This window comes from Kogia breviceps, chromosome 1 (genome assembly GCF_026419965.1).
Source record: "Kogia breviceps isolate mKogBre1 chromosome 1, mKogBre1 haplotype 1, whole genome shotgun sequence".
NCBI lineage: Eukaryota > Metazoa > Chordata > Mammalia > Artiodactyla > Physeteridae > Kogia > Kogia breviceps.
Window position 1 is genome coordinate 128,288,576 of NC_081310.1, and position 16,200 is coordinate 128,304,775.

General features: G+C 34.0%; 1 protein-coding gene across 7 annotated transcripts in view; it reads right to left on the bottom strand.

The window, feature by feature from the left end:
- Positions 1-567: 567 nt before the first annotated feature.
- The window catches only part of PRKACB (protein kinase cAMP-activated catalytic subunit beta), a 138,684-nt gene continuing 123,051 nt past the window's right edge, over positions 568-16,200 (bottom strand). For 6 of the 7 annotated variants that reach the window (XM_059047533.2, XM_067043654.1, XM_059047542.2 and 3 more), the window contains 2 exons: positions 9,899-10,063; positions 569-3,832 (listed from right to left, as the gene is read on the bottom strand). In XM_059047533.2, coding sequence (XP_058903516.1) covers positions 3,707-3,832; positions 9,899-10,063 — 291 coding nt within the window. In that variant the 3' untranslated portion in view covers positions 569-3,706. Of the gene's footprint in view, positions 3,833-9,898; positions 10,064-16,200 lie in introns of all 7 variants that reach the window. The other variant, XM_067043626.1, reaches the window with a different exon arrangement.

The following is a 16,200-nucleotide window of genomic DNA, read 5'->3' on the forward strand; positions in this document are numbered from 1 at the left end:
TTATATTAATCCCTAACAATGATAAAATGAAGCAATCATAAAAGTAGTATCATGTTATAAAATGCATCAATATTTATAAATGTTTGTAGTAACGAAGCAATAAAAATGGTAAGGTATTAAAATAATTACCTAAAAATGTATTTCTTGAGGTAAAGGACAACTATAGAAACACACATTAATCAACCTGGCTAAAACCGGAAGAGGTAATGGTAAAGTGCAAAAGCACCTCTAAAGAAACAAGTATAAATTCATAGTTCATTATTACAATAGTATGAGGGCTCTTGTAGTATCAATCTTTTAAATATGAATATTTTCAATATTATTTTAAGAATAATTAGACTAATAGCATGAAGAAAAAGTGGAAACACTTTTAGATACTATGGAATAAATCTAGTAGTTTCTCAGTAAACACACAGTTGGCATAGACTAATGGACATTTGACCCTCTATTGCTCTGTTCTCACCCAAATACATAAAAACTAGGAATCCATAAGCACCTGTGATATACGCAGAAAATAACTCAGGAAATAAGGGCACTAAATATAATCCAAGACTCAATAAATTCTTTTATCCTTTCAAGATACTTTAATTTTGCAGTTATTGATTAATTAAAAAACACAGTTGTTTTCAGCATTTCCTAGCTACAGTAGTGCATAGGAAATTCCATTCTAAACAAAGAAGTAATTAATGAAATAACAACACACCTTAACATTTTACATTGATAGGTTACAGTTTACAAGGTGCTTTCACATACATTATTTCATTTGATTCTTCAACAAGCAGAAAAAACAGTGGGAAAGAAAAATGATTTTTTTAGGCTTACAATGAGTATTTTCAGGCCAATGGGCAGTCACTACAAGAACATATCAGAACAAGACAGCAGTGCCCACAAGCCACAATATCTTTTTGGTAGGTTGACAGTTTGATATCAATTGGATATTTAGCATCAGTGAAGGAGGAAGGAATCAGAACAGACACGAGGTTCTCATGATATTCAAAGAATTGTAAGAACACTGTAGAGTAAGGAGAAGAAAGATGCCCTAAAATATAGCCTTACTGAGACTTGCTTCTAAGCATGTTATCCCTTCAAAACGTCAAATAAAGAGTCTTGTCACAACATGTGAAAGTTAGAAGGGACCTTAGAAACTGCCTAATGGAACTCTTCCATTTCATAGATAAGAGAACTGAGGCCAAGGTCATTGCTGATAGTGATAGGCCAGGCTTGACAGATGCCTTGACTTTCAGTCTAGGGCTCCTTCCTCGACAATGCCATCTCATTATTTCTTCTGTTTCAAATAACGTAATCCGATATTAAATACTGATTCATTCCACTTATTTATTAATCAAACTTTATTTTTGGCTCAATTGTGGCTGAAACTGGGAGTTTTATATAATTCTAAGATATTCTAATTCAGTGTACTTGAGTGGTCAGAAATAGACTCCCTTGATATACTTGAAAGCTTGCTGGTGTCCTTTAAATGGAGAGTTAAAATGGAATGGCTAAATAGCCCTCAAAACCAATGTATGCCTAGGGTAATCGACCTAGGTAGATTCTATAGCAAATTGTGCTGGGCAGTAGTAATATCATAATTTTTTTTTTTTTTAGAATTCATAGAAATCTTTTTAATTACTGAAAACTAAAAATGTAATAATCAAAATGTCACCCCCATGATTTACTAAAATTATTTTGTAATAATTTTACAATAATATACAACAAAGGTACCATAGCATTTATAGCATACATATAGAATACATGATGAGCATGTTCTTGGGTCTAAATGAAATACAAAAAAAGTAATTAAAATTTTTTAGATTTATTAACATGATATATTTTTGTTACATAAAACTTGCTACAGCAAAGTATTTCATATTTTTCTTGCACATTTTAAATATAGGTGACCAACAAATCAGTATCAGCTTTTAAGTGACATGACCATGCAGAAACACTTGACAACCAAAAGATGTACAGACTGATAAGGAGAATATCTCAGACAGATTTTTTTCAGTGTCTTCAAAGGTTTTACAAGGGTGTGGTACAGATGAAAAGAAGTAGAATCAGTGACCTACCTGCACCGATAATGAAGCAAATAGAGTGCTTATATACATTAAGATCAGTTTGATTAAACACAACTCATCTTATATGCATGTAAATTGATCATAGAAAATGAACAAAGTTTATTTTCAACTATTTTGGTGTGTTGTTTTAAGATAGGTCACTGACACATAGAGATGAAACCAGACAGGAAATTTAAAAGCAAAGAAAAAACATACTTAAAAAACTGAGTTAAGCTGTGGAATCTTAACAGTGAACGAAATGTGCAAAAGTGCTTGAAATTTCCACATGACAGCAATGTTAAGTCAATTGGCAAAAAAAGTATATTAAAACAACTAAACTCAAATACTAAAATTGTATCTGCATGATCATAATTCCGTTTACTGAAAGAAGAGGCAAGAAATTACAACATATCTAAAATTACCACACCTCAAATTTAAAACACAATTGTGGTAGTTTTATAAATTTTGTCCCCTTTCCTCATTGCTGAGGCATAGGATGAAAGCCGAAGTTGCAACAGGGCCTCTACCTCAGGCTGACAAATATAGTACACCAGCATAATCACCTGACAACAACTTTTGTTCTTACTGTGACAAAACAAAGCAAAGCAAAGCAAAATAAACAAAAAAACCTTTGTATTTAAACAAAAGTGCCTCTATATTGTTTATAAGAATCAAGCCATTTGTTTGACTTAGCTAAGTATTTGTTCACGTTAATGTTCGTTTTACTTCATTTCTCTTCCTTTCAAAAGTTTACAATGGGGACTATTTGAGAAACTTAAAAATGTGTCACTTTCATTAGTCATGTTCTATTAAAATACTGGCTAAAACCCTTATGGAAAGTTAAAGTTTAGAATTCTTAGAACTCTTCTCTGATACCTACATAAATGCTGGTATCAAGTGAGAGAACCTGGGCGATGATGATCCATATCATTAGCTTTTCCTGCAAATGAGACACGCTTGTCATACTGCACAGGCTGGTCACTTATTTACTCAAGGGGAGGATGACAGGAAAGGCGGTGAAGTGAAATAGAGCTTCTGATCTGTAGGAATCAAACTGCTGGGTCTAGCTACTCTGTGTATTAGTTCTAGGAAAGTTATTGTTTTATTTGTATAAATATCCTTGGTGTAAAGACATTCTACCTTCAAAAATTGTCCAGCGTTTTGGCAAAACCGAATATGAGCTATTCAAAGCAAAAATAATTATTAGAAAGTATATCCTTAAGCAACTGACCAACAAAAATATTGGTAAGAACTACTAAAAGCAACATTTATCCTTCCCTTCCAATGTCACACAGCCGTAACACTGCCCATCTGCAACACCAACAAAATAAAATGAAGCACTATTTGCAGAAAAATTAATGAAAATGAAACGGGAAGAAATGGATTTAGGACAAGAGGAGAAAGACGAACCAAAGAGAAGCAGGAAAGTGTCTAGTTCTGTGTTATGGCACAGACAATGCTTGCTTAGCGGTGCCTGGTTACATAGGTGGATGTAGAGTGCACAGACGGATGACGGCAATAAAGACCTCACTCAGTCGCTGGAATGAAGGAACTAGGTAACTGCTTCGATAAGGACGGCCTCAGCTCTACCTTATCTCTTAACAGAGTGCAAAGACTGAGTGTGAGCTCTGATGTCATCTTGTTGCTCATCTCTAAAATTCACAAAATTCTTTTCCACATTTTTCTGTTATAGAGACACGGATATCTTCTTCTTCATAGTCATCAAAATTGCTGGTATCTCCAGAGCCTCTGAACTTTGGTATGAATGGAGCTTCAACCTATAATTGAGACAGAGAGAGAAACAAGAGTGATATTGTGATTTATAATGAGAAATATATATTTGGTCTTTGTGCCAGTTACTGGCACAAAGCTCCTAAAACCCTTGGATTTCCTGAGCTGAGAGTGGCAAAGGTGTCTTTTGTTATGTTAATGAGGTGTCTTTGGGAAAGCCCCTGAGTAACCTAAGGATGGAGGCTGGTTCCCAGGGGACCCAACCCTGTCATTAGAAGGTTGGAACTTTCAGTCCCACTCCATGACCTTCTGGGAGGGGAGAGGGACTGGAGACTGAGTTCAGTTACCAATGGACAATGAATGAATCAATCAAGCCTATGTAATGAGGCCTCCATAAAACCCCAAAAGGAAGGGGTTTGGGTTTCGAAGAGCTTCTGGGTTGGTGAACAAGTGGGGATTTGGGGAGAGTGGCATGTTTGGAGAGAGCAGGAAGCTCTGAGGCCCTTCCCACACACCTTGCCCTGTGCATTTCTTCCATCTGGCTATTCCTGAGTTATACCCCTTTATAATAAGCTGGTCACCCAGTAAGTAGTTTCTCAGTTCTTTGAGCCACTCTAGCAAATTAATTGACCCCCAGATGTTTGTGGGAATCTTGACCTATAGCCCATTAGTCAGAAGCAAAAACTGGACTGGCAATTGGTATCTCCAGATAGATAGTGTCAGAAGTGTTAACTGCTTGGTGATATGGAAAAAGAGGAAAAGCAAATGCCAGAGAATTTCCAAACAAACACTAAGGAAAATAAATTCCGACTATTACCACACAGTGGCAATCTTTAAATGCCTTTAAGTCCCTAAATGATCACAACATTAAAAGAAGAAGCAAACTATAGGTTTGCTATTGATCTCAATATTTTCATTCAAGGAATGGTACAGGCCAACAACAATACTTGAGATTTCTAGGATAATTAACTGCTGGCATCAAAATGCTGGCACTTAAGGTTATAGAACTCCAGTTTTTCCTGTATCAGTTCCTTACTTCTAAAGTCCATTTTCTATCCCCTTTTCCTTAATTCCTTCCTCCTGAGGTTACAGATAATTCAGATTTATTTTTAATTATTTTTTTAATTCCCAACACTATTTTGTTTAAAATATCTGGCTATCAAAAATTTCTGAGAAATTTGAAAAAAAATCTCTTTTAGAATTACAAAATTGTTAAATTCTGAACATTTTTCTCTTTGGATCCTAAAAATAAAATGTCTTTCCATTACTTAAAATATGGTCTGTATAAAGATAATGTGGTGTATTGAATATGTTTGAGGAAAAGATTTGAAAAATTGAAACTATAACACCACAACTAACACAGCATCTATAATGTTTACAAACAATTATATGCAGGCTGTTTCATTTCTTCCTCAACATAATACTGTAAGGGAGGCAGGGAAGGTAGCCTTATTCCCATTTTACAGATTATAAAACAGAAAGTTGACCAAATTCATGTGACTAATAGGTGGCTAAAGCAGGTTTCAAATTCATTAGGTCTCCACTTCCAGTCCAGAGCTCTTTCTAATATTTATACCAGTGGTTTCCAAAGTTTTTTGATTTATATGCCCTTTAGTAAAACATTTTTGAGTATATATCACCAATAAATGTATAGTTATTTATTTATAAATTATTTACACACATGGCTAAACTATTATAAGATACACACAAACAAGACATCTAAAAAGAATAAGGTAAAAAATAAGTAGGAATGGGAAGTCTAATATCTTATTGTTTGCCAGATGGTTGCCTATGTGCCCTGCATTGGGGCCTGCAGTTCTGCACTGCACAGAAGAATGGGCTAAGCAGACAGTTGCCTCATGTCTACTAGCAAGGCAGCAGTTTAGGATCACACCTACTGAGACAATCTCTGGAAAATGATTGTACAGTTTGAGCTGTCCAGGCCATTTTCTCCCATTTTTTGTCTTTCTGCCAGATGCCTTTGTCTATTTTGTTGTTCATGAGCACTTGGTCAGAGAATAAAAAAGGACTATGAAAACTATTCAAATTTACTATCATTTTTGTACTTCTCTACATACTTAGAATTGAGATGATAGTAAAACAAATGGCTATGTTAAAGTACTGAATTATTTCTGTTTGTAAATTATCCAGAGAGCACCAAGTCCATTTTTGTTAATCATCAAGATTTGCTATCGATCAATTTGCCCAATAAAATAACCTGTTTGTTATAGTGTGCTACTTCTTGGCAGATAAGCTGTTTACTACCTCAGATAAATCCAGCCCTTTGGAAAGCACATGAATGCTAAATGAGCAGTAGAAGTTCTACCCATTTTAAGAATAATTGTTTAAAATACATGATATGTAAAGATTAGTAAATGTTGGCTAAGTAACAGCAGAAATGTTTATTTCTAAAATAAATTTGAAAATATTCAAAATACATCATAAATCTTTAAGATACTAATAAAAAGTACAAACTTCAACAAAGTCTAATCAATTCATCTAAATATAGTATTAACAATTATATAATAAAGATAATATACATAGTGATAATTACAGAGATATAAATGATTTTATAGGAAAATATAAATTTCTATAATTGACTTTATAAGAGGCAAAAATTTGAAGAGGCCAATATCCACAGGAAAATTAATTTCTTAAAATTTCCAAGGTATAAATATAATTCCTATGTTCCTTAAATTTCCCAAAGAATAAGAAACATGGAAAATTTCCAGACTCATTTTATGAATCCATATAATCTCAACTCCAGAAAAACAAAAACTATAGATCAATAAAACTTATGACTATGGAAGTAAAAATCCTAAATAAAACTTTAGAAAATTGATTTTAGGCAGATATTAAAATAATAATACCCTAGGATTAAATGATGTTCACTTCAGGAATGTTAGGATACCTCACTGATGTAACTCCTTATACTAATATGTCAAAGAAGATAAAATACAGTATACTAGCAATCAAGGATATTTCCTTAACCTGATCAAGAATACTTATCCAAGACAAAGCTAATTTCATATTTGGTGGTAAAGCATAAAAGGCATTCCTATTCAAAAGAGGAACAAGCTAAGACAGCTCAACAGGCCCACTGTTTTAAAATATTATTCTAGACATTCTAGCATATATAATAAAACAAAATGGAAATAAAAGATATAAATATTGAAAAAGAAGAGGCAAATGACACCTCCACCCACTGTGATTATCTGTCAATAAAATCCAAGGAAATCAATAACAGAATTTATTTAGTAAGGTAGCCAATTGTAACAAACATAGAAATGTTTTCTCCCATGTGCTCTTACAATGGGAGAGAAACACATTCACAGTAGCAACCAAAATATAAATTTAAGGAATAACTTTGAGAGAGAAATTGGACCTGTATGAGGGAACTTTATCAAATGACAGAAAATATCTGAATAACTGCAGAAATATAACATGCTCATTAAAAAGAATCCTAAAGATTTTGGTTCTCTTCTAATTAATATACTGTAATCCCAATTAAGATCCCCCAATACAACATAAATATTTGGAAAGACCAATAAAACAGAGGAGTTATTGTTTAATGGGTACAGAGTTTCAGTTCTGCAAGAAAAGTTCTGGAGATGGATGGTGGTGATGGTGGCACAACAATATTAATGTACTTAATGCCACTGAACTGTACACTTACATATGGTTAAGATATTAAATTTTACATTATGTGTACTTTACTACAATAAAACTGGAGAAAACTGAATTATGTATTTTATTTTTTTTTTTTTTGATGGTACACAGGCCTCCAGATGCGCAGGCTCAGCGGCCATGGCTCACGGGCCCAGCTGCTCCGTGGCATGTGGGATCTTCCCGGACTGGGGCACGAACCAGTGTCCCCTGCATCAGCAGGCGGACTCTCAACCACTGTGCCACCAGGGAAGCCCTTATGTATTTTTCATAAATGTTTATAAGAATTCCACATATTAAATATATAAGTATTTTGAAAATTGAAATAAAAAACATTATAAAGCTACATAAAATGGTGTGGTGGTGTGGTATACAGCACAAGAAGAGACAAAAAGAGCTCATAAAAAATGAAGTTCAGAAACTGAAGTATATAATAATTTAGTATTAGGTAAGGTGGAGTCTCAAATAAGGAGTCAGATAATTATTATTCAACAAATGCTAAGAGGATAATTGGTTAATTAAACAACAATAACAAAAAGAAGTTAGATAAAAAAAGCACTAAAAGAAAGTGTAGATTAAATAAGTCACCCAAATAGAATCTTGTAGTCAGTAGTAATTGTGATGTAATGGTCTGAAGCTAAGGGGAAAATGCAGGGTCGGAAGAAGTAGATCTACTACTGAAGGTGGTCAATGAAGTCATGGGAATGGACTGTGGTGAGGAAAAGCACAGAAAAAAGGAATATGCCAACCATTAATAGAGGTGCTATCTGGATGATGGGATTATTATGATTTCAAATCTATTTACTTAACATTACCTGATGATAACTATATGAAACATACCTCAACCAGAAAGAAAAATAGAGCCTGGACCAATCTATTTAATCTTTCTCTCCAAACTGCTCTTCCTTTTGCATCCTCTACCTTAATACAAATTTTAAGGATGAGAAATCTGATGCTTTAAAGTGGTTAAGTAATTTGCTTGAGATCTCACTCCTAATGGTTGTCTGATCTGGGATTCAGATCAATGTCTACCTAACCCCAGAGTTCATGCTCGCTCTTTTCTGCCTTCTGAGGCAGAGTCTTCCTACTCCAAAATTGCTCAAAGCATGAAAGTTAAGCATGTAATATGTAAAATCTATGAATATCTTATGAAACAATGTACTGTTCAGTGGTTTGGGGCTTTATTTTAATAACCATGTTAAAAGGTCTTTAAAGGGGTAATGTGATCTTGGAACTGGGAATCTGAATAACTTAGAATCAAACATAGGCATTATTTAGCAGCTGTATGATTATGTTTAAAGCAGTTAGCCTTTCTGAGCCGATTTTCTTATCAGTAAGATGGGGAAAATGGTACCACCTATCCCACAGGATTACTTCAAAGATTAAAATGAGAGGTTACATAGTTGCTTTCATTAATTTGAAAGTACTGCATTGGTGCTACGAAATTTAGAAAAAAACATGAAAATATAAAATATTTATTTATTAGATCTAAAATCTATTTTAAATTGCTTTGGACCTTGTTCTTGACTACATAACACAACCAGTTGAGATAATGATGCTAATGGCTATGTTTCATGAATTTAATGGTTAGAGAGTTTTTGAACCCCTTTGAGATGCAAAGGCTGTACTGCACTCACATTGTTTTGGTCTTGCTATATTTTCTATTTGCTGCATTCTAAAATTCTTTGAATGTTTTTAAAAAAATCTTTTATAAAAAATATAAATTAGAAAAACTGTGCTATTAATAATTTGAACATTTACATTTTTTTCCTAAGGAAATTCACTCATGTGGCTGCATGGCATTATTAAATATGGCAAATTTCTGAAACATTAGAAGTTCTTGTTTTATGAAAAAAAAAGAAAAAATTAACATATTCAAGATGAAAACACTTTATTCATACAAACTATCTTTAACTGGGCATTTAAGAAGCAAAAGGAGAGATAAAAGTAATTCAGCACCGCAAAATCTTTTCTTAAATGTCTTAATTTATTACAAAGGTAAAGTAATAATGATTGAAAAATATCTGATGAATCCAGCACTTAAAAGGTATTATATCTGGTTGTATGCCAATTCTGGGTAAGAGAATATATTTGTTTACATATCATCCTACTAATGTGGCTTCACATCAGTTTTGAAGTGCAAACCGTTACGACATTGTCTAATATATAATTGCCATGGCATTATGAAAAGACGCATGGGTAGGAAAAATTTAACCAGGAAAACGTTTCAATTGGTGGTCAAAATAGAACATACACTTTCCCTTCTATCAAGGAGGAAACTCATTTTTAAGTTGTGGGCTATAAAGTTTCTTTAAGTCCTGCATAAGATTAATGCAAAAGGTAAAAAAAAAAAAAAAAACATGTGTTAAGTTAAAGACACTTCTACTACATATAATTTAAACAGCAACTTTTAAAAAGCTTTTAAATTAAAGAAAGAAAAGTCTCACCTTCCTCTGGTAAATAGCAATCCAATCAGTTGTGGCAAACCACTTGTGAGTTTTTATATCACTCACACCATTCTTTAGATTTCCAAACCGCTTCGTCAGGTCCACCTGTAGCAGGTTCCTTAGAAGGTCCTTGAGATCTGAACTGAAGTGAGAAGGGAATCGAACCTGCAAAACAGACCATGTGGTAAAACACACATTCCAAAAATTTTTTTGAGGCGATAGATCATTATATAAACAAAAATATGTCGTGATGACCTTCAGATACTTTTAACTGCACACTTCACTCTCTATAGTAGTCTTTAAAAAAGAGAACTGAGTCAATGAATTAAAACTGTTCTTAGGGCCTTGTTTTGGTCATGGACTCTCTTTAAGAACATGGACCCCTCTCCAGAAAAATGTGCATAACTACAGAACTTTTCCAGCAATGTCAGAAGGTTTACCCATCTTCAAGAGAGATCCCTTGGATCCCACATGATAAATCTTATGTCTTAGCGACATACAAATTTAAACTTGCAATTTAAATAGAAAAAACACCATATGAAAGATATCAGTATGCACATTTTTGAAAGAGATGATCAAAAAGGAAGTCTAAAAATGATTATAAAAATCCACACTGCCTTTCATAGCATAGGAAACTACTTTTATTTTACTTATGAGTGACTTTTAAAAATAATCCTGCTATTATGCAATAGTGCAAAAAATGATTTAGATTGGTTTAAGAGCATTTTCCACTTTCTAAACTGTGAAGACTTTACAATTAGTTGACTGGCCCCCAGCCTTAAAAAAACACAAAAAAACCCCAAATAACTGAAGATGTTATATATCAAGTATTCAATAAAATAAAGTACCAGTCATTGGAGACCTAGGTCTACTTTTTGTTTTGTTTAAACACATTCTTCTCTCTCTACACCAACCTAACTTCCAGTTCTCACCCTATTATTAATATGGGAACTGAAAAATTAAATTAAAATGAGTACTACTAAAGGATGATATTAGAAGAAACAGCTGCATCTATGTCTCCTTACTCTTCCTTCATTACTACCACCTCTCCATTATCCTTTTCAACTTGTGTTCAATCATTTCCACTGCCCTCTTCCCCATCACACACACAGGTATGTATGCACATATATCTACATGTGTGTGAGCACGTGCACTTTCATTTTAATCCTATTTTCCTATCGTGCACTTGTAGGTACCATTTCATGTTCCCACCTTCACTAAATACAAACATTATTCTCTGGATTTTCATGGCCTTAACTTCAAACTGTCCATAAATCTCTGAAGAAATGCTTTAAAGGGTTAACAGATCCATTTCTGAACTTGCATTCTTTCTTTTGTTCTCTACAAGTGCCACCATCACCTTATAACTTGCAATGTGCATCATTACATTACCTCAGGTGATCTTCACAATGCACTCATTCATTTAACTATGCTGTAGTATTTGTGCATGTCTGTCTCGCCCAGACTATGAGCTTCTGGAGGGAAGGTACTATGCTATTTCTGTGTTTCTATTCCCAGGATTTATTAGATCACTTCAAATAATATACTTCATCCATTCCACAATTACCTATTGAGTACCTACTATGTACCAGGCATTGTTCTTGGTGCTGAATATATAACGGTGAGCAAAAACAAAGTCTGATTTCTTGGTACTTACATCCTACTTGGATATGACATACTTGGTGAATATGGTATTAACTCTGTTCTAAAGATGGAGAAACTAAGATTTCAGAGACATTATATACCTTACCCAAGCATTACACTATAAAGTAGCAGAGCTGGGACGAGAAATCTTGTCTTACAGTTCCCAGCCTCATGAATTTTGCTCTTTATTACTCTGTCTTCAAACATATAGAACTTCTTAATTTATATTCTGACTTTGAAAAAGTTCAACATACTTGACATACATTCTCATGTTCTCAAAGCAGAAGTTAAATCATTAGGATGCAAAGCTAGAAATCTATGGCAATGCTAGATTCATAACCATAGTCTTCTGATTGCCACTCTCATGCTATTCTGTGAATAAATATTTCTCAAAGTGTGGTCCTAGGGACCACTTTCATCTAAATCAACTGGGAAGTAGAGGATGATAATACACATTCCTGGGGCTTATTTCAGATGTTAATGGTATTGGGCCTGAAAATCTGAGCTTCTATCTCCAAGTAATTCATCTGTACATGAAAGCTTGAGGAGCACTATTTGTAACACTATTTACTATTTATGCATAAGTTTTATTTTTTCTGCTAGTGACAGATCCAAAAACAATTTTAGTGTAAGTAATAAACTAAGTCACCATCATACCAGAGGAAAAGTAGTATTGTGTCAAGCAAACAAAGACTATTTGAAGGTTTGGGGTCAACTCATATTAGCAACTAAAAAAACCTCATTTTTGCAAAGCCTGTATTATTACAGATTATTAGAGGTTTTATGTTCTAAAAAAAAAAAAAGACGTGAACTACCACCCTCTCTAGTTTTTGCATTTGACACAATGGCTTATTAGAAGTTAGGCACTATGCCAAACAGTTTATATGCACTGGCTCATAAAATCCAGAACATAACACCAAGGTAAATACGATTATTATCCCCATTTTACAGGTGCTGCAGTTAAGACCTACAGAGATTAAGTAATTTGCCCAGGATTGCAGAGATAATAAGTGGTAGGGCTATAATTGCAAACCAGGCTCTCCAACTCCAGGGTATATACTCTAGCTTCAGGTTGTTGTCAGGAACCTTATAAAAGAATGAAATTTTCATCTTAAAAATATTTGCTGCACATTTCCTCATTTATCCTACTTGGAGTAAAAACTAGAGGATATAGGGTATTCAAAGACACACTGTCCACTTGAAAAATACCACATTATTTATACAATGGTTATATTCTAATTTTGTTTAGATTCCAAAGAAATAACTTATTTGAAGTATACTTATCTTCATTTAGAATAGAGTTTGCATGAACTGTTCAATATAATGTGTCAGTTATTCTCCACTTCATGATGTTCAGAAAGGTAGACAGTGATGTACTAAATATAAACTATCTTCTGAATTCAGGTAATATGCAATGCAATGGATAAAGAATATATACACCTGAATAAAGTAGTTTTTTGTGTGGAATGCAGATACAGTGATGGTCTTGAATTAGTTAATGAGAACATCTATTTGGTTAATCCCCAGAACAGTGATTCTCAAATGGGGAATGGTGGTAGAGGGTTATGATGGTAGATATCACAATCATTTGGGAATCTTTTCAAATTCTAGACATGTCCTCCTCACCTCCACATCACACCCTCTTCTTCCCCAGAGATTATGATAGGTAGCCCACACTCCCATAGTAAGCCATGTTAATGATGGGAATCTGTCATACTCTTAAAGTCTACTGGAGGGGAAATAATAAGAATCATTTTGAAAGTATTCTTTCCATGATTGTTCTGAAATGTAATCAGAAATGGAGTTCCTTTGTTGACTGAACTTTCCAAAGAGCCATGTCAACTGAAATTAGCAAAAAGTAAAAAATAAATGAAATTATGTTTTAAATGCAAGACCTTTATTTATAGTATGTTAACCTGGAAACACCAAAGACTTCTATAATGGGATGATTCAAAACTGTATCAAATTTTGATACTGTATTGTTTCTATCACTGTTATCAATTATAACTGCTGTAGATATCAAAAGTAAAATCAGAATTCAAGAATATTGCAGCTAGAGGGAGCTTAATTTAGTCTAAACCTTCATTTTAAAGATGAGGAACCTTCTTTTCTAAAGAAAGATAAGGAACCCTAGCTCCAGTGAGACTACCAACTCAGTTAATTTCATTGTTGGGAAAATAACTTAATTCTTTTGACTCCTACATGTTTCTGCAGTCCATGATAGCACAAAATATATGATAGGGCAAATAATGTGAAAACAGCTGTAAAGAGCCAGATATGGAAAAGAGACAGTCTAACCCCATTCAACCAATAAATGTGAGTGATAAGGTTATTGGAAACTGGCATTATTTAATATGAAAGAGGTGTTTGTGCAATATGTACTCCCTAGAGTGTTTATTGGGTCTTCTTTCCCCTAATATTTCCTGTTTAGGAATGTTTTTCAACTCTTAGAGACCAAGTTACTTCTGAGTTTCCTAATGATATATTCTTGAGAATAAATCTATTTCTACAGTGAGGTACAGACACACACAACAAGCTTTTAACACATCATGTGTATCAAAATCATCTGTAATAATTTAAAAAATACAGATGTTTGGAATACACAGAAGACCAACAGAATCAGTATCTCTGAGAATGGGCATCTATTTCATGAAAGCTTCATGAAAGCGGAGACCACAGCTGATTTGCTGTATCCAGCACTGGTCTGTCATATACCATGAGCTTAATAAATATTTAATGAATGCATGAACTTAAATTCAACAAACACTGATTCAATACTGTCTATGTGCTAGGCAGTGAGTGATGTGCTTGGGATATAGTAGTAAACCAAAGGGAGGCAAAGATTCCTGCCTCCACAGTGTTTATATTCTAGTGAGAAAGAAACTTAGCAACAAGAGTGACCCTTTAAAAATGTTATCCTGACAAAACCTTGCTTTGTAAGGTCTTTAATTTTTTTACTCTGAAGAAAATGGGGAATCATTGCAAAGCTCTGAAAGGAATAACAGGATCTGACTTAATGTTAGAGAGCAGTATCAGTGAAGGTGGTAAGAAGTAGTTGAATTCTGCATTTATTTTAAAGATAGAGCCAAAATGGTTTTCCTGTGCATCAAATACAGAGTGAGGACTCCAGGGTGTTTTGTCTTGAGTAACTGAAAGTAGCTGAAAGGATAATGTTGCCGTCAACTGAGATGGGAAGGATGGTGGGAAGAACAGATTAGCTATGGAAAACAAAAATCTGTCAGTTTTAGGTTGAATTTGAGATATTTATTAGACCGCTGAGTGGAGATTTCAGGTAGGAAGTTGGATACAAAAGTCTGCAACTCAATGAGTCACGTATGGACGGAAAAAATGAATTTGGGAGCTGTCAGCTAGCATTAAAAGTCATAACGAGAATGAGACCACCAATGGAAGAAATGCGGAAAAAGAAGAGGATCAAGCCAAAGAGATTTAGAAGGAAAAATGAGTAATTCAGGAATAAAACTAAGATTATGAAGAGTCACTGAAGCCAAGTGAAGGAGTAATGAATGAACCACTGAACTAGATTCTGTTTCTTTTTTTGCCACAAACTAGCTTTTATCTTTGGGCAATTCTGAGCCTTGATTTACCTACACATAGGATAAGGGAGTTAAATTAAGTAAAATGGAACATTCTCGTCATCTTAAAAATTCTACTAAGCTATTTCTTTAGTAGAAAGAATATCTGGGTTCCAATCCCAACTCCAGTTACATACATTCTCTATGCTTTAGGGCAAACTCTTTTACCTTTCTGAGTCTCACTTACCTCATCTATAAAATGATAAGAGTATATTGCATCTGGCAGGTATGAAAAGAAATTAGTTAACTTTTATGAAACAGCCTTTCTTTTTTTTTGGGCTGTGCCATGCAGCTTATGAGATCTTAATCTTAGTTCCCCAACCAGGGATTGAACCCAGGCCCATGGCAGGGAAAGCACCAAGTCCTAACCACTGGACTGCCAGGGAACTCCCTGTGAAACTGCCTTGTATCTTGCAGGCACTAATTCAATACATGTTTCATTTTTTAAATCTTTTCATTAGGATAATATTTTAATGAACTGAAGTTGAATTTCTGAATCAAAGAAGGAACCTGGAAGTCAGCAATATCTATCATGATGTTTCCAGACTACCCAAGGACACTTGTGCTAAAAAAGTCATTGGAGAGTGTAAGAAGTTCCTCTTTTCTTCTGTCTCATGCTCCACCTGTTAAATTTGTACAACAAACACTCTCTTCTTTTCCTAAGGTTCTTAAATTTGATAGAGGTAGGGAGAAAATGGACAGCCATAACTGTTTTATAAGGACAGAATTGTGAATATAGCTGATACCTTAAACAACTTTGTCAAATTATATTATGTAATATGTTAAAACAACTGTGAAATTTACTCTGAATTGATCAAACAGAATATTGTTCTGCTTTCAGCACTGATTATAAAGTCTTGTACATTTTAGTTTTAGGAGTAACTATTACTTTCTAAAAGTTTAAGAAGTTACATCCAAAAAGCACATCAGTGCATGTTGTTATAGTATCCATACTGACTGATTTAAATTCACTGACTCTTTTTTAACTTTAGAAATAAAATAAGACCAAAATCAAGTTTGTCTACACTCAGCTTAATCACAGAAATTACAATGTTGATCTTTGAT